The 22,745-nt window shown below is 45.3% G+C and overlaps 1 protein-coding gene across 3 annotated transcripts in view; it reads right to left on the reverse strand.

Annotated features, from left to right (window-relative positions):
* The window catches only part of LOC110494902 (breast cancer anti-estrogen resistance protein 1), a 111,977-nt gene that overhangs the window by 33,792 nt on the left and 55,440 nt on the right, over positions 1 to 22,745 (reverse strand). For 2 of the 3 annotated variants that reach the window (XM_090217148.1, XM_036954526.2), the window contains one exon: positions 5,561 to 6,250. In XM_090217148.1, coding sequence (XP_090073274.1) covers positions 5,561 to 6,250 — 690 coding nt within the window. Of the gene's footprint in view, positions 1 to 5,560; positions 6,251 to 16,329; positions 16,634 to 22,745 lie in introns of those variants that run through there. The other variant, XM_090217142.1, reaches the window with a different exon arrangement.

Below are 22,745 nucleotides of genomic sequence, written 5' to 3' on the forward strand. Positions count from 1 at the left end.
TCTGTCATTCCTCCCTTCAGTCAAAGCCTGAGTGGTACAACTCTCAAGCCCCTATCAGCTTAGCAGTTATCACGAGTAGATCAGTGGATTCTCCTACAGACATACAAGAGCAAGTTCATGACCTCTAATAGCAACACTGCTAAAGGCACTGAGGGCGATAGCTAAGAGTCTTCATAACTGTGATCAAAGAAATACTTTCTGATGAACTGGGTTGCAGAGACACAGAGTGCAGTGGCGTTTTCAGCTCCAACGCAGCTGGGTGTTTACTGAGGCCACTCAGGTTCTGTGTCGGTCCTCTCAGAAGGGAAGAGGACGCAGGGACAGCGGTGAATTGTTTACTTGTTCCTTTCTCCGGCTGGGCTAAGCTGTTGCCATGGTTTGAAGAGGAGGTGGGGGTTGTTTTTTGGGGCGGCTGGGTGGCATACCAATGCAGCATAAATGTATTAGGTAGAAAACTGAAAAACACAGTCGGATGGAGAGTGGGGACTGAGCGAAAGGAGAGGGGGGGGGGGGGGGCTGAGGAATTCCAGCCTCTTGGAGGAGTGTGTCAGGGTTTTGAAGGGCGCGTGCCGCAACGCCCCTCCTCAGACGTTCTGTTTGATGTAAAGCCTGCTAACCAATCACAGTTGTTCCAGCTGCTGCTTGGCCTTCTGCCACCCTCTCCCACCTCCTGCCCCAGTCCCCCAGACCCGGACAAGGCCTGGCTGGCACAACTGACTGGGATCAGGGCGCCCCCCCTACTCCCCTTCAAACACGAAAGTCTGTGGGAAGCTCCTTGTACAGGGGCATTACTACCACTCTCCTTACCCCTCCACCCATCACCCCTCCGTGAACAGCTTCTACCCCCAAGCCATAAGACTGCTAAATAGTTAGTTAAATAGTTAGTTAAATAGTTAGTTAAATAGTTAGTTAAATAGTTAGTTAAATAGTTAGTTAAATAGTTAACTAAATTGTTAGTTAAATAGTTAGTTAAATAGTTAGTTAAATAGTTAGTTAAATAGTTAACTAAATAGTTAGTTAAATAGTTAGTTAAATAGTTAACTAAATAGTTAGTTAAATAGTTAGTTAAATAGTTAGTTAAATAGTTAGTTAAATAGTTAACTAAATAGTTAGTTAAATAGTTAGTTAAATAGTTAGTTAAATAGTTAACTAAATAGTTAGTTAAATAGTTAGTTAAATAGTTAGTTAAATAGTTAACTAAATAGTTAGTTAAATAGTTAGTTAAATAGTTAGTTAAATAGTTAACTAAATAGTTAGTTAAATAGTTAGTTAAATAGTTAACTAAATAGTTAGTTAAATAGTTAACTAAATAGTTAGTTAAATAGTTAGTTAAATAGTTAACTAAATAGTTCGTTAAATAGTTCGTTAAATAGTTAGTTAAATAGTTAACTAAATAGTTAGTTAAATAGTTAACTAAATAGTTAGTTAAATACTTAGTTAAATACTTAACTAAATAGTTAGTTAAATAGTTAGTTAAATAGTTAGTTAAATAGTTAACTAAATAGTTAGTTAAATAGTTAGTTAAATAGCTACCTGGACTTCCTTAACTGTCACTTTATTCCTAGTTATATGTACATACCTACCTCAATGACCTCATAGCCCTGCACATCGAATCAGGTACTGGTACCCCGTGTATATAGTATGGCCAAGTCATCGTTACTCATTTTGTATTTATTAATACTTTTATTATTACCTGTTTTACTTTTCTATTATTTCTCTATGTTCCTTCTCTCTGCATTGTTGGGAAGGGCCCGTCAGTAAGCATTTCATTGTTAGTCCACACCTGTTGTTTACCAAGCATGTAATGAATAAAATGTGATGCCAGTCCATCTGAGGAAAAGGCTGAGGGGGTCGGGCCTGCCTCCACAACATACCCCGATTAAAAGACAAAACCAAGCTAGCAGCATAACAACATCACACTGTGGAGATGGGGTTAGAGTGAGATTCTGAGTGTGTGTTAAGCTTCCTGCTTTTCAGATGCTTTGCCAAGTGTTCTGTGTAGCTGTAACCTTGTATTTGTACTAGTTTCTACCTCCTCCGGCAGCAAAGGATGATGAGACAATGCCTGGGTTTTTCATCACTCCCTAATTAGTGTTCATCCCAGTTTGTATGTGAGAGCTTTGTGTGTGTGTGTGTATGTGTTGGCTCGATGTCTGTCATCTCTTCTCTCAGCAGGAACTCCTTATCTTGTATTGAGAAACTGGTGTTGGTGGAGTAGGGGGGTGGGGTGAAGTGGTTCAGTACGGGCACAAGGACAAGTGATAACAATTAAGGGCATTCACAAGGTAAATGCGTGCATAAAGAACCTGCACACCACAGCGTTAAGAGCTAAATTAGCTCATGCGTCAGTGAAGAATTACCTTGATAAAAATCTCTACCACTTCACCACCATCTTAGGCAATTCAGATCCTGCCAGTGCCACTAACTTGAGGCTGTGGTGAGATAAAACCATAGGGGATTTTCACCTGTACTACTCCCTACTGGTGCTGTTTCTCCTCCCTGTACTGCCTGGTGCTGCTTCTCCTCCCTCCTCCCTGTACTGCCTGGTGCTGCTTCTCCTCCCTCCTCCCTGTACTGCCTGGTGCTGCTTCTCCTCCCTCCTCCCTGTACTGCCTGGTGCTGCTTCTCCTCCCTCCTCCCTGTACTGCCTGGTACTGCTTCTCCTCCCTCCTCCCTGTACTGCCTGGTGCTGCTTCTCCTCCCTCCTCCCTGTACTGCCTGGTGCTGCTTCTCCTCCCTCCTCCCTGTACTGCCTGGTGCTGCTTCTCCTCCCTCCTCCCTGTACTGCCTGGTGCTGCTTCTCCTCCCTCCTCCCTGTACTGCCTGGTGCTGCTTCTCCTCCCTCCTCCCTGTACTGCCTGGTGCTGCTTCTCCTCCCTCCTCCCTGTACTGCCTGGTGCTGCTTCTCCTCCCTCCTCCCTGTACTTCCTGGTGCTGCTTCTCCTCTCTCCTCCCTGTACTGCCTGGTGCGGCTTCTCCTCCCTCCTCCCTGTACTGCCTGGTGCTGCTTCTCCTCCCTCCTCCCTGTACTGCCTGGTGCTGCTTCTCCTCCCTCCTCCCTGTACTGCCTGGTGCTGCTTCTCCTCCCTCCTCCCTATACTGCCTGGTGTTGCTTCTCCTCCCTCCTCCCTGTACTGCCTGCTGATGACATACAGTACATGACGCTAAGAGCATTCCAAAAGACTGAGGCATCACTCTACAATCATCCAATGGAACATTTGGAAACACCCTGCTCTGGGCTGGAGTGTGAACTCTGTTGAAGTCCTCTGATCGTCTTATCACCAGGCAGGAGCTGTCATGGAAATTATGTTGCTCCTCATAGATCCTTTCCGCTGTGACTCTGTGAGCCCTGGCCTGAGTGGAGCAGTTGTCTAAGTCACTGCATCTCAGTGCTAGAGGCGACACTACATACCCTGGTTCGATCCCGGGCTGTATCACAACCGGCGGTGATGGGAGTCCCATAGGGCGGCGAACAATTGGCCCAGTGTTGTCAGGGTTAGGGGAGGTTTGGCCGGGGTAGCCCGTCATTGTAAAATAAGAATTTGTTCTTAACTGACTTGCCTAGTTAAATAAAATCTTTGATTCACTGATGCCTTTCTCTGATGTCGCTCATGTCACCTCAAACAGAGGTTGTCTCAGCCTATGAGCCATTCACTCTCTTTTTCTACAGCTGTTATTCTCCTCTCGTTTTCAGGTTGTTTTCTGGTTGCACCCATTAATCATTGGTGACAGGTCAAAGGTTCAACACACAGCAGGGGGACACAAAGGTTCAACACACAGCAGGGGGACACAAAGGTTCAACACACAGCAGGGGGACACAAAGGTTCAACACACGGCAGGGGGACACAAAGGTTCAACACACAGCAGGGGGACACAAAGGTTCAACACACAGCAGGGGACACAAAGGTTCAACACACAGCAGGGGGACACAAAGGTTCAACACACAGCAGGGGACACAAAGGTTCAACACACAGCAGGGGGACACAAAGGTTCAACACACAGCAGGGGGACACAAAGGTTCAACACACAGCAGGGGGACACAAAGGTTCAACACACAGCAGGGGGACACAAAGGTTCAACACACAGCAGGGGGACACAAAGGTTCAACACACAGCAGGGGGACACAAAGGTTTGTCACACAGCAGGGGGACACAAAGGTTCAACACACAGCAGGGGGACACAAAGGTTCAACACACAGCAGGGGGACACAAAGGTTCAACACACAGCAGGGGGACACAAAGGTTCAACACACAGCAGGGGACACAAAGGTTCAACACACAGCAGGGGGACACAAAGGTTCAACACACAGCAGGGGGACACAAAGGTTCATCACACAGCAGGGGGACACAAAGGTTCAACACACAGCAGGGGACACAAAGGTTCAACACACAGCAGGGGGACACAAAGGTTCAACACACAGCAGGGGGACACAAAGGTTCAACACACAGCAGGGGGACACAAAGGAAGGTTCAACACACAGCAGGGGGACACAAAGGTTCAACACACAGCAGGGGGACACAAAGGAAGGTTCAACACACAGCAGGGGACATAAAGGTTCAACACACAGCAGGGGGACACAAAGGTTCAACACACAGCAGGGGACACAAAGGCAATGTATGCTTTGCTTTGTCAGTCACTCACTATTGTACATTTCACTCTCTTTTCCTTCTGTGTGATTCAGTATTTCCGAGTCATCTCAGGACTTATTGAGAGGCAGATTTTCAACATGGCAAGGCCCATCTCCCGCTCCCCTCTGTGAGGGACAAATCCCTGTGGTCATGCCTCTCAGAGACCCCTGCTAGGGGTTAGGGTGGGTGGGGGGGGGGCTATAGGATTAGATATACTATACTGTATATATTATATAATCCCTTTTCTATGGCAGCAGCAGCCTCATTTAAGACGGTGAGCTGTCTCATGTGCGACGCCCCCTCCTGCAGGGACCAGGTGCACCTTGTCGCTGCCTCCACATCACTCTCCCATCATCATCATCACACTTCACTTCCCAGCGCTGCTCTCACACATGGCTGAGTGCACTAAGGCAGGCCTGGGGGGCACTCCCTGCAGAACACCAGTCACAACACACTGCACTGTTACCACACTGCCTGGCTGGTACAGGTACCCCCTCCCCTTCCAGCCTGCTGCCTAACAGATCAAAACGCTTACTCACCCAACTTCAGGAGATAGATACCTGAATTATTAAACACCCCATTATTTATTCCAATGTCTGTCCCCCTCTCCTCCCCCCATCCCCCCTCTCTCTCTTTTGGGTTTTCTTTTATCATTCTATCCTGTTTTCTTTCCTGTCATCCCTGTGGCTTTGAAAATGACAGGGAACCTTGAGCTGTTGTTTAGAGTGAGAACAGACAGAGACTGGAGGACATGAGGGAAAAACAATAACAGGAAGATGCTCAGATCCCAACCAGGATGAGGTCAGATGACAATGAGAGCTTAAACCAGCTATTTTGGACCTGAATGCCTAACGAGACCGTCTGTATTTATGGTTTTAGAGGAATGTGTTTGTTGTGTTATGTGAATAAGTGTCTCAAAACGTTTTTCTTACCTTTCCTAGAGGTTTAGAGTCCCAGCTCCTCTTTTCTATGGAGGGGGGGATCTGAGTCTGGTTCAGTGAGGGGGGAACCTGGTAGATATCCTGCCCAGGAACAGGCCCTCTTGCTGAAGGGGGCACCTGGTAGATGTCCTGGACAGGAGCTGGCCCCATGGAGGGAGGCACCTGGTAGATGTCCTGAACAGGGGCGTGGTACTGCTTCTGGGCGAGCATGGGGGCCTTGGGTGGGGCTTGGGGGCCCGTGGGTATCTGGTACAGGCTTGAAGGGGAGGGCTTGCCATGGTTGGGGGGCATCATGTAGATGCTGTCGGGTAGGGCGGGGACAGGACCAGGGTTGGAGAAGGCAGGGTGCATGGCTGTGTACTGGGAGGAGGGGGAGGACTTAGTGTAGGCACTCTGCGGGGTGAAGGCCAGCTGGCTCAGGCTCTGGGTCTGGGCAGAGCCAGCCTGGGAGGCCTGGAGGAGTGGAGGCTGCTGCTGCTGGCCCGCCTTGTCATACATGCCCACCAGGATCTTGAGTCGGTTGCCGGGGACGATGCCCTGGCGTCCATGCAGAGAGCAGAGCCACCAGCCGTCCAGACCCTGGGTGTCCCGCTCCAATACCGTCATGATATCACCCTTCCGGAAGGACAGCTCGTCTGGGGACTCGGCCACATTGTCGTACAGGGCCTTGGCCAACACGTTCTGCAGAAGACAGGAAAGAGAGGGTTAGTTCATTATTGCTTAACATTTACAGAAAAGATGTGTCTTTTTCAGTGAGAAAGAACTCTTGCTTCCATAATGTTGGACTGTCACATGCCCTAGTGCTGGTGCAGGCTGACTCCCCAGACTTAAGGCCTTCCAGGACAGTGAAATAACTATAATTTACAGCTGACACCTAGCAGGACACAACACAGGCTCCATCTGTCTGCCCAGAGCAAACAGCCACCCACTCACTTTGGGACGCTTTGAAACTAAACTAATATTTGGAGTGCAACCCTGACCAGTACCTCCTCCTCTCCCTTCCCTGGCACTAGTACAGAGTGGTACGACAAGCCTGGCATGGGGCCAGATCACTCACACACACACACACACACACACACACACACACACACACACACACACACACACACACACACACACGGCCCCTTCAAGTGGCCCCCTTCACTAGACCTCAGGTCACACACAGTCCTCCATCAATGTCCCCAAGCTAAATTAACTAAGTCTGATTAGTTAATTGTGAGGAGCCTCCACTTCCTGATTTATTGCCTGGCTTCCCGTTGTCCAACTTAGTGTCTTTGTGTTTAATAAGAGAGGAAGAGAGAGTGAGAGTCAATACTGCCGTATTAATCAGAGGGGCCTCTCATTCCTTGCTCCTATTCATCTGTCTATTCAGCACCCAGGCCTCTACCGAGGAGCAATGCCACACAGGACACAGGGCTGATCCTTTACGTGTCCAGAGAGCTTCCGCTCTGTCTCCCGCCCGCTTGCACATGGCTCGCTCCCTCCCCAGCCCAGATTGACTATCACTGGGATAAGGATGTTTGTGCCGAGCCTGACTGGGTGTGGGGAGCGGGGTTCAAGGCAGGAGATAGTGTGCCTCTGCTCACAGTGTAGTTATTTATATGGTGTCGTCTTGTCAGGAAGGTTCCCCCGTCTAAAACCCATTATAACACACCCTGACCTGACAACCCCCCCTCTCTCGGTCATTCTCTCTGATACAGATACACACACACACACACGTACACGTGCAGGCACGCACACACATAGGTGCTCAATACCAGTAATAAAATGTCCCACATTCTTTGTGCTGCCTGAATCCCAGTCAGGTAAGAAATGTACCATCCCCCATCCTGGCTCCTTCAGTCTCATGATGAGATATCAAACACCCCTGTTCCACTGCCAGATAGAGACAATTACAACAGACCCTGGGTTGCCTACTCTCTGTGTGCCAGATATTGTCAATTATAAACATGTGTGATTATTGTGCTATAACATTACCCTGACGGTAATGGCAATGTTAATGTACGTTCAGATGTTCCCTATATGTAGTCAACGTAAGGAATCAGAATTGTCCCCGTGCTGAGTGAGGGTTGCTGTGATGTGATGCATCGCTGTCTGCGTCATGTGTATTCAGGGATTGACTCAGAGCATATTGGGATGGTGATGAATGCAGGGCTGTGTGCTGGTCTATTGGAGGGACAGTCAGGGCCTATCTCCCGGTCACAGTCTGATGAATGGCCTTCTTGTAATGGGAGAGGGACAGCTGCTCTGAGTCCACGACCCATCACGCCTGAGGAGGTTCTGGACGGGCAGATCCACACACACAGCGCCCTACTATAGCCTCTGAGTGGTTCTCTTGTGGCCAGAAGCTGTCTGCGATGTCACCATGCAGGCCGAACACACACTGACCAGGCAGAGACACATAAACACACACACTGACACACACACACTGATTGTGAAATAATGAGAGGTCCTCAGACTAGTAGAAAGAGCTCATTATACTATGAGTTTTACTCACAGCAACATCTTGACTGCAGCAGAGCTTACGTCTTCAGACTCACTGAGTTTTCCCAGGACTCCAGAGTGATTCTCCCACCAGGGATGTATCAAATCAGCTGGTGTTAATGGATAAATGGATTCTACTCAACGTGGACAGATAAATGGTTTAAAGTAATCCCTACCTTCAAAAAGGCCACGTGAAATGTGAAAGGTTTTAGAGAGGATGTTAACAGAGAGGTTTGAATAGAATGAAAGTCAGAAGTATAAATTCTTCTATATGCTTAAGTGGCAATGAGGTAATGGTAGCATGGTGGCTCATATTGCCAAGTCTTCCATTTTATCTTTACTCTCCCTTTCCAGCTTGTCCTCTTTATCTATTCCATCCATCTCTCCCTTCAGACAAAAAAAAAGAGATTCCTTTGACGGCCATGCTTTGTCTGCTGCTCTCTGTCATAAGTTCATTTCCTGTTGAAGCGAGGGAGTGGACAGAGAGGACTGATGACATCACAAGATTTGAACTTTGCCTTTATTAGCCGAAGGCCTGCCTGCCAAATCTCAGTATAACTCACCCACAAATCTCTCCCTGTTTTTCTCACTCTGGCCACAGAAACAGGAAGTGCTTAGAGAATGATTCATGTGCCGTTCTGATTGGGTATGAGTAAATAACTAGATGACTACTAGTCTTCCTCCCTACTATAAATTGCATATACGATGTACACACCGCCCCAGACACAGCTGAGGGTGAGGAGACATCGCCATGACTAGAAAACTCAACTCTGACGGGTCACAATTTGTTTCTATTCTGCCAACCTCCAACTCTAGTCAAAACAGCAAGGGATCATTTGAATCTGTTGTTCCAACAACAATGTTGTTCAGGTGGCCATACTAACCCAGTGGCTCTGTCTGTGCAGTGCTCCATTTCCTTTGTTTGGGGTAGAAACCTGACAATGGCAACAGTGAGTCACGGGGGTCCAGCAGTTTTCTAGCTGTGTATAGCTAAGTCACTATGCTAACACATCACCGTGGAGGTCCCTGTGGTAATAGCAGGTCAAAGCCTGCCCCCATCACCCTCGAGCCGGGAGCAGCCAAAGTCTGACGGCAAACGTTATCACTCCACGAAAGAAAGAGTGGAGAAGAAAGAGGTGAAGAGAGAGAGAGTCCAGAGGCCTAAAAGTTCATTGATTTGCATTTAGAAGGGTCATGGAATGGGGATCTTACACATTTACACTTAACAGCAAGCTGAAGAAGCTAGGGTAAGAACTAGGGAAAGAGTGATGGTAGAAATGAAGGAAAGGGAGAGAGATCCACAGGAAGAGAGGGAGAGGAAAAAGAGGTGCAGTGGGTCTGGGAGAGGGAAGGAAACGGCTGCAGTGTCCATTCAGACAGCCACTGAGCAGGAAGTAATGTGGCAGCTGGTTGAGCACGCTCAGTGCAGAAAGGTCAGTGAAGGGGAAGGCAGCAAGTGCGTGTGTGTGTGTGTGTGTATGTGTGTGTGTGTGTGTGTGCGTGCGTGAACGTGAGAGGGGAGGGCAGGGTGGTCTTTGTATTTTGCCTCTACGTGACCCCGTGGGACACACACTAGTTAACTCACAAGAGGGTGTATGTGTGTTTTGTACACGACTGTATATTTGTCCCACGGAGACAGGACCTTGGGCACAGACATTTTGTGAAAGCCCCTCTCTCCTCGACTTACAAAGCATCACAGCAAGTCATGTCTTTCGCAAACAATACTCTGCCCTTTCTCCTTTGTGCTGTTTCTGTCTCTCTGTTCTCCCCATCCAGCCCCCACCCTATTAAACAAACGCCCCCTCAGTCATCGAAAGTTTTTATTCGTTTAAAACAGATAGACGCCGCAGACAAAACAAGGCTGTCTCTGCTGCTTAAATCACATTAGCCACCTGAGCCTGGCCAAACAATGCCACTGGGTTACAAAAAGTCAACTTTTCATTTTTTGGTTTGGGGGTAGACTTCTGAGAAGTCACTGGCTTTCTCTGGGGCTAAGTAGCATGCAAGTACATAGCCTTTGACTCTTCAGATGCTCACAGCAGCATAGCAGCAGTACACAGACTGCAATTACAGCAAAGCCTGGGCTAGGCCTGTGTGTAAGCCAGTGGTATATGACATACTCACAGACCAGGAGCAGACTCAGTATCAGATGGAGGGATCAGACACACTGTCTGTCTGTCTGTCTGTCTGTCTGTCTGTCTGTCTGTCTGTCTGTCTGTCTGTCTGTCTGTCTAACTCTCGTCGTTATAAGGATGGTCGGACCAAGATGCAGCGTGGGGTAGGTAAATTATTTTTTATTAATGATAACCAGCAACAAAACAAGAAAGCATAACCAATGAAACATACAGTCTTATAGGGCTCAAAAGCAACAATACAAAAACAAGATCCCACAAACAACAGGTGGGAAAAGGCTGCCTAAATATGATCCCCAATCAGAGACAACGATAGACAGTTGCCTCTGATTGGGAACCATACCAGGCCAACAAAGAAATAGAAAACATAGATTGCCCACCGTAGTCACACCCTGACCTACCAAATAGAGATTTAAAAGGCTCTCTAAGGTCAGGGCGTGACAGTCTGTCTGTCTGTCTGCCTGCCAAGCAGAAAAACAGGGCCAGAGTGAGGGAATGGAGAGATGTGACTCAGTCAGTCCAATGGGGATTTTGTTTTGGTCTTTATCAGCTGAGACAGACACTGCTGTGACACACACAGACACAATGTGCTGCTGCTGTGGAGGCATTGGCGTCTTCCCACAAGGTAGCAAGCAACAATTTGGGTCTACCTCATAAAAAGACCAGCGAGAAGCCCATATGGGACCATTTGTAGGCAAACAATGTGAACAATAAACTACAGTAGTCAAACAGGGTCTAGCCGTAGGAAAATAATCCTGCAGGACAAGACTTAACACAAATAACCTATAAGAGACAATAGCATAAGGTAGCGTAGAGGTTAAAGAGGCACACCACTCTCCTAGTTGAAAATAGGCTATATCAGTAAATTCCATTTATTATGTCTATTTTTTAGAATTGATGTTGTTATTCCAGTGAATGTGTGTATGTATTGGTGTGTTACACCTTGATCTCTCTCCATGTCCTTGGTGTTCTCCGGACGAGCCCAGACCCGTCTCCCACGAGCTCCAGCTCTCAGCGGACCCCTCATCGGAACATTCCACAACCTCTACATACACCTCTCCTGTTACCTCACAATCCAAAGGTGTCACAACACCCCTTCTACAACACGCTACACAAAATACAAACACAGACATTCATACTAGCTCGAAAGACTCGTTCATAAGGTGGTAATCAACATAGCATACTTTCAAATCTTATCAGTCACACCTACAATATATAGGCCAAGTCAAATAAAGGATTTCACACAAATAGACATTCACACTAAAGCATGCTAAAATGTATGCCACTATTATGAATCATCTCTTCTCAAGGTGGAAAAAAAGAGACAAATAACACACAAGGAGCATCAACCCCCTCCTCCCTGTCAAGTTTCAACAACGGTAAGAAAAGATCTCTGATTCTTGTAGCTACAGGCTACAACAAAGTGCTTGAGCTCTGCCCATTGCACAAGACTGAGTGACAGGCTAACCGGTGAGTGTGTGGTGGAACTCCACCCTGTACGCTACACAAAGCTGACAGAAGTTCCACTGTTGTAATCACAGAGCGAGAGAGGAAGGACAATGACACCCAGTTCTGATTTCTCCTATCTACATACCAAAACAATTTCTCCTCTCATCTATAAACACAGGCAGTCGCAATGGCAAAAACATGTACAGAACTCTCAATGCCCGACAATAAATCCTAAAATTACAGCCTTGAGTGGGGATACAGTGGAGAGATACAATGATTTTCCAGAGCGTGAAACGTCATTGTGACCTCAGCCAAACATTCCAGTGGTTAGGTGTGAGAGACAAGGCTAGGAATTCAGGGAGCACTCTGATACATTTCAGGGGAAGGGAAATACAAAGACAAGATAAGGATAGGCCTACTGCTTAGGATGGAATGGGAAGGTTCAACCAAGCAGAAGGGCCACAGCTCCACAGGTTTTTAGGGCATCTGCATGTGCCTCACAGAACTACCTCAGTCAATCTGTTTAGATGAAATATCAGTGGATATGTGTTCTGTTAGCTTTGACAACAGCATTCCCTGGCTCATTCAACTGCCCTGAGGGCATCAAACCAACCTGGCTGTGTGAGGAGAAAGCCAAGCGCTATTGTAACTAGATCAGACAGCTGAAAACCCAGCGCTTTGAGCACAATCCATTTTGCCTGGTGTAGGCCTAGCTAGCTGTTCTGCTCTGCAACGGGTTTCTTATCTGAACTCCCTCCGTCTCTGCCTCTATTCCTCCAGTAAAGCCCAATTATCCCCCACATAAAGCAGGTGCCCTGGGGAGAGTGCAGTTTGACTACAGCAGAAAACATGTGCCCCCAGGCCCTGTTGTTGGCTGCTGAACTGGGAAAAGAGAGATACTGTCAGTGCTATCTGCGGAAGAGACTGGGTGAACTGTGTTTAAGAGATTAGGCCAGCCACAAACCAAGGTCTGTTTCAAACCTGTAGTTTTCTTCAACGTAAAGCTCTTTGAAAAACACCATGAAATTATGATGTTTAGCATCTACATGATGACACCTTCATGACAAAGAACCTAAATGAACAAATTCAACATAATTATTTGAGTGATAGCACACTGTACTGTATGCATTCGGAAAGTATTCTTCCTTGACTTTACCCATATTTTGTTACATTACAGCCTAATTCTAAAATGGATTAAATCATTTTTTTCCCCCTCATCAATCTACACACAATACCCAGTAATGACAAAGCAAAAACAGGTTTGTATAAATTTTGCAAATGTATTAAAACTTTAAAACTGAATTATCACATTTACAGCCTCGAGTCTTCTTGGGTATGACGATACACACTTGGCACACCTGTATGTGAGGAGTTTCTCCCATTCTTCTCTGCAGATCCTCTCATCCTCTGTCAGGTTGGATGGGAAGCGTCGTTACACAGCTATTTTCAGGTCTCTCCAGAGATGTTCGATCAGGTTCAAGTCCGGGCTCGGGCTGGGCCACTCAAGGACATTCAGAGACTTATCCCAAAGCCACTCCTGTGTTGTCTTGGCTGTGTGCTTAGGGTCTTTGTTCTGTTGGAAGGTGAACCTTCGCCCCAGTCTGAGGTCCTGAGCGCTCCGTATTTTTTATCAAGGATCTCTGTCCTTTGCTCTGTTCATCTTTCCCTTGAGCCTGACTAGTCTCCGAGTCCCACCCTCTGAAAAACATCCACCACAGCATGATGCTGCCACCACCATGCTTTACCGTAGGGATGGTGCCAGGTTTCCTCCAGACGTGCCACTTGGCATTCAGGCCAAAGAGTTCAATCTTGGTTTCATCAGACCAGAGAATCTTATTTCTCATGGTTTGAGAGTCCTTTAGGTGCCTTTTTCCAAACTCCAAGAGAGCTGTCATGTGCTTTTTACTGTATAGTGGCTACCGTCTGGCCACTCTACCATAAAGGCCTGATTGCTGCAGAGATGGTTGTCCTTCTGGAAGGTTCTCCCATCTCCACAAAGGAACTCTGGAGCTCTGTCAGAGTGACCATTGGGTTCTTGGTCAGCTCCCTGACCCGCGAATACCCGCGATTACTCAGTTCGTCCAGGCGGAAAGCTCTAGGAAGAGTCTTGGTGGTTCCAAACTTCTTTCATTTCAGAATGATGGAGGCCACTGTGTTCTTGTAGACCTTAAATGCTGCAGACATGTTTTGGAATCCATCCCCAAATCTGTACCTCGACACAATCCAATCTCTGAGCTCTACGGACAATGCCTTCGACCTCATGGCTTGCTTTTTGCTCTGACATGCACTGTCAACTGTGGGACCTTATATAGACAGGTGTGTGCCTTTCCAAATCGTGTCCAATCAATTCAATTGACCACAGGTAGATTACAATCAAGTTGTAGAAACATCTCAAGGATGAGCAATGGAAACAGGATGCACCTGAGCTCAATTTTGAGTCTCATAGCAAAGGGCCTGAATACTTATGTAAATAAGGTAATTCTGTTTTTTAATTTTAATACATTTGCAAAAATGTCTAAAAACCTGTTTTCGCTTTGTCATTATGGGGTATTTTGTGTAGATTGATGAGGGGAAAAAAAGTATTTTATACATTTTAGAATAAGGCTGTAAATTAACACAATGTGGAAAAGTCAAGTGGTCTGAATACTTTCCGAATGCACTGTATTTGAGTCACTAACATCTTCATATGTTCATGTTTGGTATATATTTTACATGTCTGTGTGTACCAATAATCTGTTTATAACCTATACCTGAAACCCTGTGACTCATGGTTGGTTGTGCAGACACGTCAGAGCTGACAGTTTCACCAGTGTGGAGTGACCCTCCTTGTATCAACCTTCCTGCTACACCTGGGCTGAGTCACAGCCTGGCGCTTGGTGTTCCAGTGGGTATTACTACGCTCTGTGACTGTGTGGCACCTATAATCTCTCTGAGGGAAGGGACTGACTGGGTGAGAGGTTTCACTGTCAGACTTCCCAGGGAATGACAGGGGGAATTCCATCCCAGCACCCAGGCAGGCAGGGGGCTGTGAGTCAGTTAGAAATTAGTCAGGCCTAGGAGACAGGGGCGAGAGGCAAGGGCCTTTGAGTTACTCAGTTGAGCTCTCTGTAGGCCTGAGAGCCACTCTTCCTTTGACCCCCACAGACACCCCCACTTACTCACTCGGTCACTACTGCATGGTGGGAATCCACTTAATCTATTTATACCAGAGTTTCCCAAACTAGGGGTCGCCTGATTTGAAAATGGGGTCATGAGAGAAAATGTGTGTTTGGTTCATAGAACCAGGGTTAAGTCAGTAACCTCTGGTAGCAGCTAGATGCAGATGTAATAAAAATAATGGTTTCTGTTTTCTTCCTACAAATGTGGCTCTATCTTTTGAATAGTTTAAGCTACAAAATATTAGGACAACACTGAAAGATAACTCTCAGGAACACATACATACTGTAGGTTGTCATATTAATAAAAATGTTTTAAAGTTAACATTGGCTGTTGATTACATAACTTGTTTTACATGGTGGGTCACAAATTGTTTTTTTATATCAAAATGGGGTCGCTGGCCAAAAAAGTTTGGGAACCCCTGATTTATAAACTAGCATCACACATGGCTTCATTAACCCCTCCTTCTGAAATAGCAAGCCGATAGCTAGCTAGCAACATTACAAGGCTTCTCTCAAAATGGCATCCATGATTATCAAGGCCAACCTGGGAAATAAACATCTCTTAGACATGAACGCTAAACCTTCCATCTACATAACCTCATCACCAATCAGTCATTGTTAATTAAAGACAACTAGGAAAAGTCTAAAAGACATATGGTAATGCCAGTGGTGTTTGTTGATTTTGTAATTACATGTGTTCTAATGTGTGTGTGAAACCCCAGACCAAGGGATAAACAAGGGGAGTATCCAAGGCCTCTCCAGGGGGTCGGCCCCAGTGCTGCTAAAGAGCATAAACCTCTCAGACGGAAATGCAGTATGGTCCTGTCAACCAAATACCAAACCCCTGTGTAATTACAGCACTACAAGCTGACAGAATGCCAACACTTTCAAACAATAGCAAGGAACGGACGGTACTGCCAAAGACTTCAGAAGCAGGCCAATGCACTCTTTTCTCTCCCCTCTACTCTCTCTATAAAACCTTAATCTTTCAACTTTCTCCTGAGTCAGCAGAGGCAGCCCAGGGCAGCGGAGCTCCAAGTCTCTCCCTCCTGTCTGGCTGTTCCAAAGCCCTTTCTTCTAACAGCGTCTTAAGTCCTCCAACGCTCCCCCTTTCAGAGAAGCGGGGCCTTTACAAACCATACAGGACAGCAGAAAATAACACTAAACTTTGTTCAGGAACTAGTATGAAAAAGTCCAAGGAGAGTTTACTTGTGTTCTATTCTTCTCCTTTCGTGTGTAGAATTTTAACTTAACATTTCTATCTACCTAAAATACACAACACAATACACATTCTGAGACGCATAGCACAGCAAACAAAGTAAGTTGTGCTGATAACTAAGAAAAGGTAAGATACACAGAAAACATGTTAACTCAAGTTCCTCCCACTCGAGTCCTTTTCTTCCCTCAGTGTGCTGTCCTCCCTCTCTTTTTTCCACATCTCTACTCTTTCCCATTTGGGGCATTTAGTATTTAGTATGTCCTGACAAAAGTGTTCACACAGCAATGGGAACAGCAAACACAAACATTACACACTCACCAGATAGTTCATTTTCAGCCCTCTTGTGTGAGTCCGTCCGACAGACTCCAGACAGGAGTAACAGGGCAGCGATTTGGTCCTGGAAACAGCCCCTGTCTAGCCACCAGTTAAAGTTCCCTGTTGTCTCTTTCCAAGGGAGAAGTACTTGGGAAGATCCTAACACATTCTCTGGCACTGTGATCTCAGAGTGCAAGAATGAGACTGTCCCATTTACATCTCTCTCTCTCTGTGTCTGTCCTTCGCTGCTTCTCCCGACTCCCTCTTGCTCTCTGTCTCTGGCCAGGGGAGGGAGGGAAGAATGCGCAGTAATCCGACACCCCCCAGTTCCCACTCCCGGGCTGTGATTGGTCGAAGGACCTCTTCTTATGTTAATGAATCTTGCCCTCTCTCTCCCCCTGGCTGTGTGGAATGTTTAGTGCCTGTGCTCAGACCTTGGAGGGACACAGACACTGAGTTTTTCAAAAAAATGAATTACCCCAGCAGAACACACATACCTCCCCCAGCCACCTCGGCTCACTCTTTTCCTCCTCACCAATCTCATCTCTATTTGTATTATCTACCCGCTGGCTATAGACTCAATTGGCATTTCCCTCCTCACTAAAACTATTCTTATTTCTCTTTTGTCTCATCAGTCTCCCATTGTTGCTCAGATACATGAACACATTATACACACATTATACACTCCGTATTTTATTTGATTTAACCTTAACAAATCTACCCTGGCCAAACCCAGACGATGCTGGGCCAATTGTGCGCCCCCCTATGGGACTCCCAATCACGGCCGGTTGTGATACCGTTACATGTTAGTCAATCTAATAATGCATGTCTAAACACTATTACGGGCAGTGTGTTGTACTACAGCACACGCATTCAAATCCAAGACAAGAAAATCTATCCATCTGACAGGTGTGGTACATCACGAAGCTGATTAAACACCATGGTTATTACACAGGTGCACCTTGTGCTGGGGACAATAGAAGGCCACTCTAAAATGTGCAGTTTTGTCACACAACACAATGCCACAAATGTCTCAACTGTTGAGGGAGCGTGCAATTGGCATGCTGACTGCAGGAATGTCCACCAGAGCTGTTGCCAGAGAATTGAATGTACATCTTTCTACCATAAGCCGCTTCCAACGTTGTTTTAGAGAATGTGGCAGTACGGCCAACCGGCCTCACAACCGCAGACCACATGTATGGTGTCGTGTGGCTGAGCGGTTTGCTGATAACTTTGTGAACAGCCCCATGGTGGCTGTGAGGTTATGGTATGGGCAGGTATAAACTATGGACAATGAACACAGTGTAACGGTTTTCTTCCTGGGAAGGAGAGGAGGACCAAAATGCAGCATGGTTATTTATAAACATCTTTAATGAAAGATGAAAACGTGAACACTATTCAAAATAAGAAAACGTGGAAAAACCGAAACAGTCATAACTGGTGCAAAACACAGAGACAGGAACAATCACCCACAAGATACCTAAAGAATATGGCTGCCTAAATATGGTTCCCAATCAGAGACAACGATAAACACCTGCCTCTGATTGAGAACCACTCCAGGCAACCATAGACTTACCTTGAACACTCAACTGAACACAACCCCATAGACTACAAAACCCCTAGACAAAACAAGACACATAAATCACCCATGTCACACCCTGGCCTAACCAACATAATAAAGAGAACACAGAATACTAAGACCAGGGCGTGACACACAGTTGCATTTTATAGATGTCAATTTGAATTCAGAGAGATACCGTGACGAGATCCCGAGGCCCACTGTTGTGCCATTTATCCACCTCCATCACCTCATGTTTCAGCATGGTAATGCACGGTCCCATGTCGCAAGGATCTGTACACAATTCCTGGAAGCTGAAAATGTTCCACAGGCCACAATCAACAGCATGATCAACTCTATGCGAAATATCTGTCGCGCTGCATGAGGCAAATGGTGGTCACACCAGATACTGACTGGTTTTCTGATCCATGCCCCTACTTTCTTTAAGGTATCTGTGAACAGATGCATATCTGTATTCCCAGTCAAGTGAAATCCATAGCTTAAGGCCTAATGAATTAATGATTTCCTTCTATGAACTGTAACTCAGTAAAATCTTTGTAATTGTTGCATGTTGCATTTATATTTGTGTTCAGTATAATATCAACTGGGTAGAATATCTCAGTGTCGGTCATGCAGCCCCTACCCAACAACCACACCACAAAATAAATTAGTAAATCATTTTTTTAATATCATACAAGGGGTGTCCTTTGAGAAATGAACTTGGTAAATCAGAGTATAACACAATCACTGTATAAGTGTCACACCCTGATCTGTTTCACCTGTCTTGGTGATTGTCTCCACCCACCTCCATGTGTCTCCTGTTTTCCCCATTAGTCCCCGGTGTATTTATCTGTGTTCCTTCTCTCTCTGTGCCAGTTTGTCTTGTTTTGCCAGGTCAACCAGCGGTTCTCCTAGCTCCTATTTTTCCCAGTCTGTTTTTTCCTAGCCCTCCTGGTTTTTACCCTTGCCTGTCCTGACCGCCGAATCCGCCTGCCTGACCACTCTGGCTGTTCTGACCTCGAGTCTGTCTATCCCCTGGTACTGTTTGGACTTGGACCTGTTCACTGAACCCCTGCCTGTCCTGACCTCGAGTCTGTCTATCCCCTGGTACTGTTTGGACTCTGACCTGGTTTATGAACTCTCGCCTGTCCCCGACCTGCCTTTTGCCTACCCCTTTTGGTGTAATAAATATCGGAGCTCAACCATCTGCCTCCTGTGTCTGCATTTGGGTCTTGCCCTGTGCCCTTATAATAAGTGTATATAACATAAGTAGTTCCACAAGGGAAATCTCACAAGACTGTTAAAATGCCATTAAAGTACTCCGAAAAATCTGAAGGTTGTTGAAGAAAGCTTTAAGTCCGTATCTAAGGTAGAGTTCACGGCTCAGGGAAAACAAACAATGGTATGACATCCAACTGGGATGACATCCAACTCCTAGTCATCCATCTAAACCAGATTAAGCAGGTCAGGAGGTCAAATACAGGCCAACTTCTCAATCAATATTCCAGAACTAACTCAACACCAATGGCTTCCAATGGAACCATTCAGTCTCCATGCAGATATGTCTAACACCCAAACATGACTAACCTCCATGTGGCATACTACAGTATACTGATTAAATCAATCGTGGCTAGACTTTGTTATGAGACAGAAAGGTGAGCAGGATATGGTATAGTTATATGAATGAGGTATGTGAAGGTGAGAGTGAGAAAGAGAGAGACTTCCTAACCTCCTGCCAAATGTATGACCATATTAGAGACACATATTTTCTTCAGATTACACGGACACACAAAGAATTCAAAAACAAATCCAATTCTGATAAACTCCCATATCTATTGGGTGAAATACCACAATGTGCCATCACAGCAGCAAGATTTGTGACCTGTTGCCACAAGAAAAGGGCAACTAGTGAAGAACAAATACCATTGTAAATACAACCTATATTCATGTTTATTTATTTTCCCTTTTGTACTTTAACCATTTGCACATCGTTACAACACTGTATATAGACACAATATGACATTTGAAATGTGTCTATTCCTTTGGAACTTTTGCTTTGGCAATGTAAACATATGTTTCCCATGACAACAAAGCCCTTTGAATTGAATTGAGAAAAAGATAGATAGTGTTATCATGGAGGTGGGGGCTGTGTGGTGTGAAAAAGGGCGGGGACACATGTTCCTTACAGAATGAGGGCTAAGGGTAGACCACTACATAGCCTACATAGACTACAGTCAAAGAGGTGTAATGCATGGAGGGCAACAGCACCTACTACAATCATAGACTATGGAGAAAAAAAACACCACACAAAGCACTAGAAATGTCAGCAGGCTGTGGGAGAATAGAGGTGACAGTCTAGCAGGACTCACACTGTCCCATGGGCCGAACCACTGAGGTAGCAGGCACTACTGTCAAGCCTCAGAACTAATGTCGTCACGAAACCAGAATTTTGACTTTGAAACGGATACCAGGTTAAGCATCACGATATTCAATACCAAAATTATATTCAAAACCAAAACGATACTTGATACCGAAAGGATACCACAGCAAAAAAAGAAAGCATATCAGCTAGTCACAGAATAACCACTGGGTTGTATTTATTTAAACATTGAACAATATGATGAACTGGTAGAACTAAAATAACAAATAGAATATATTGTATTCTATATTCATTAAAAAAAAAATTAAACAACAGAAGAACATCTTAAATGTTCCTTATGAAAAACCATATCTGAGACTAATTTGACAATAACATCTAAACTGTTTTCAAATGTAAATTGATACATATCAGGTTTCATTTGCTCATGTACAGTATGGCCATAATATTGGTTCAAATGACATTCATTAGACCAGGGGTTCTCAAACCTCTCCTCGGGAACCCCCAGTTGTTGCATGTATTTGAACTATTCCACAGCCAGCGCACACCTGATTCAAAAAGTCAACTAATCATCGAGCCCTTTACTAGATTAATCAGGTGACTTAGTTCAGGGCTACAACAGAACTGTGAAATGTCTGGGGGTCCCAGAGGAGATGTTTGAGAACCACTGCATTTGACCTATGTGTCAGCGATTGGGTGCAGAGATGTAGCGGAGTCAGGCACAGGTCACAGGTTTTGAGCAACACAACTGAGTTGTGTCAAGTAAAATTCCAAATAGGAACATACATACACACTAGCACAATCAACAACCACTAAAGACACCAACAATCACGGATAGAACAGAAATGTATGCCAGAGGGTTAAATAAGGAACATGATATGGGAATTGAAACCAGGTGTGTGTAATACAGACAAAACTAAACTGAAACATGGATCGATGGTGACTAGAAAGCCGGTGACGTTGACCACCGAACACCACCCGAACAAGGAGAAGGGCCGACTTTGGCGGAAGTCGTGACACTATGATTCATTATTCATTACACGAAAATAACTGAATGTATTAAATGAATAGTTTAGTTCCAAAACGACAAGCTAATTTCTGAAGCTTCTATATTGCAATAGTCTACACACCATAAAATTAAATCAAATTGTTATTGTCACATACTTCATAAACAACATGTGTGGACTAACAGTGAAATGTTTACTTATGGGCCCTTCCCAACAATGCAAAATACTTTTTATTGTATTTTTTTATAATAGAAAATAAAAAATAGTAACAGAAATAAATACACAATGAGCTATATACAGTGGGGCAAAAAGTATTTAGTCAGCCACCAATTGTGCAAGTTCTCCCACTTAAAAAGATGAGAGAGGCCTGTAATTTTCATCATAGGTACACTTCAACTATGACAGACAAAAAATGAGGAAAAAAAATCCAGAAAATCACATTGTAGGATTTTTAATGAATTTATTAGCAAATTATGGTGGAAAATAAGTATTTGGTCAGCTACAAACAAGCAAGATTTCTGGCTCTCACAGACCTGTAACTTCTTCTTTAAGAGGCTCCTCTGTCCTCCACTCGTTACCTGTATTAATGGCACCTGTTTGAACTTGTTATCAGTATAAAAGACACCTGTCCACAACCTCAAACAGTCACACTCCACTATGGCCAAGACCAAAGAGCTGTCAAAGGACACCAGAAACAAAATTGTAGACCTGCACCAGGCTGGGAAGACTGAATCTGCAATAGGTAAGCAGCTTGGTTTGAAGAAATCAACTGTGGGAGCAATTATTAGGAAATGGAAGACATACAAGATCACTGATAATCTCCCTCAATCTGGGGCTCCACACAAGATCTCACCCCGTGGGGTCAAAATGATCACAAGAACCACACGGGGGGACCTAGTGAATGACCTGCAGAGAGCTGGGACCAAAGTAACAAAGCCTACCATCAGTAACACACTACGCTGCCAGGGACTCAAATCCTGCAGTGCCAGACGTGTCCCCCTGCTTAAGCCAGTACATGTCCAGGCCCGTCTGAAGTTTGCTAGAGAGCATTTGGATGATCCAGAAGAAGATTGGGAGAATGTCATATGGTCAGATGAAACCAAAATAGAAGTTTTTGGTAAAAACTCAACTCGTCATGTTTGGAGGACAAAGAATGCTGAGTTGCATCCAAAGAACACCATACCTACTGTGAAGCATGGAGGTGGAAACATCATGCTATGGGGCTGTTTTTCTGCAAAGGGACCAAGACGACTGATCCGTGTAAAGGAAAGAATGAATGGGGCCATGTATCGTGAGATTTTGAGTGAAAACCTCCTTCCATCAGCAAGGGCATTGAAGATGAAACGTGGCTGGGTCTTTCAGCATGACAATGATCCCAAACACACCGCCCGGGCAACGAAGGAGTGGCTTCGTAAGAAGCATTTCAAGGTCCAGATCTCAACCCCATAGAAAATCTTTGGAGGGAGTTGAAAGTCCA

Source organism: Oncorhynchus mykiss, chromosome 2 (genome assembly GCF_057628025.1).
Source record: "Oncorhynchus mykiss isolate SJ-2025 chromosome 2, ASM5762802v1, whole genome shotgun sequence".
NCBI classification, from domain to species: domain Eukaryota; kingdom Metazoa; phylum Chordata; class Actinopteri; order Salmoniformes; family Salmonidae; genus Oncorhynchus; species Oncorhynchus mykiss.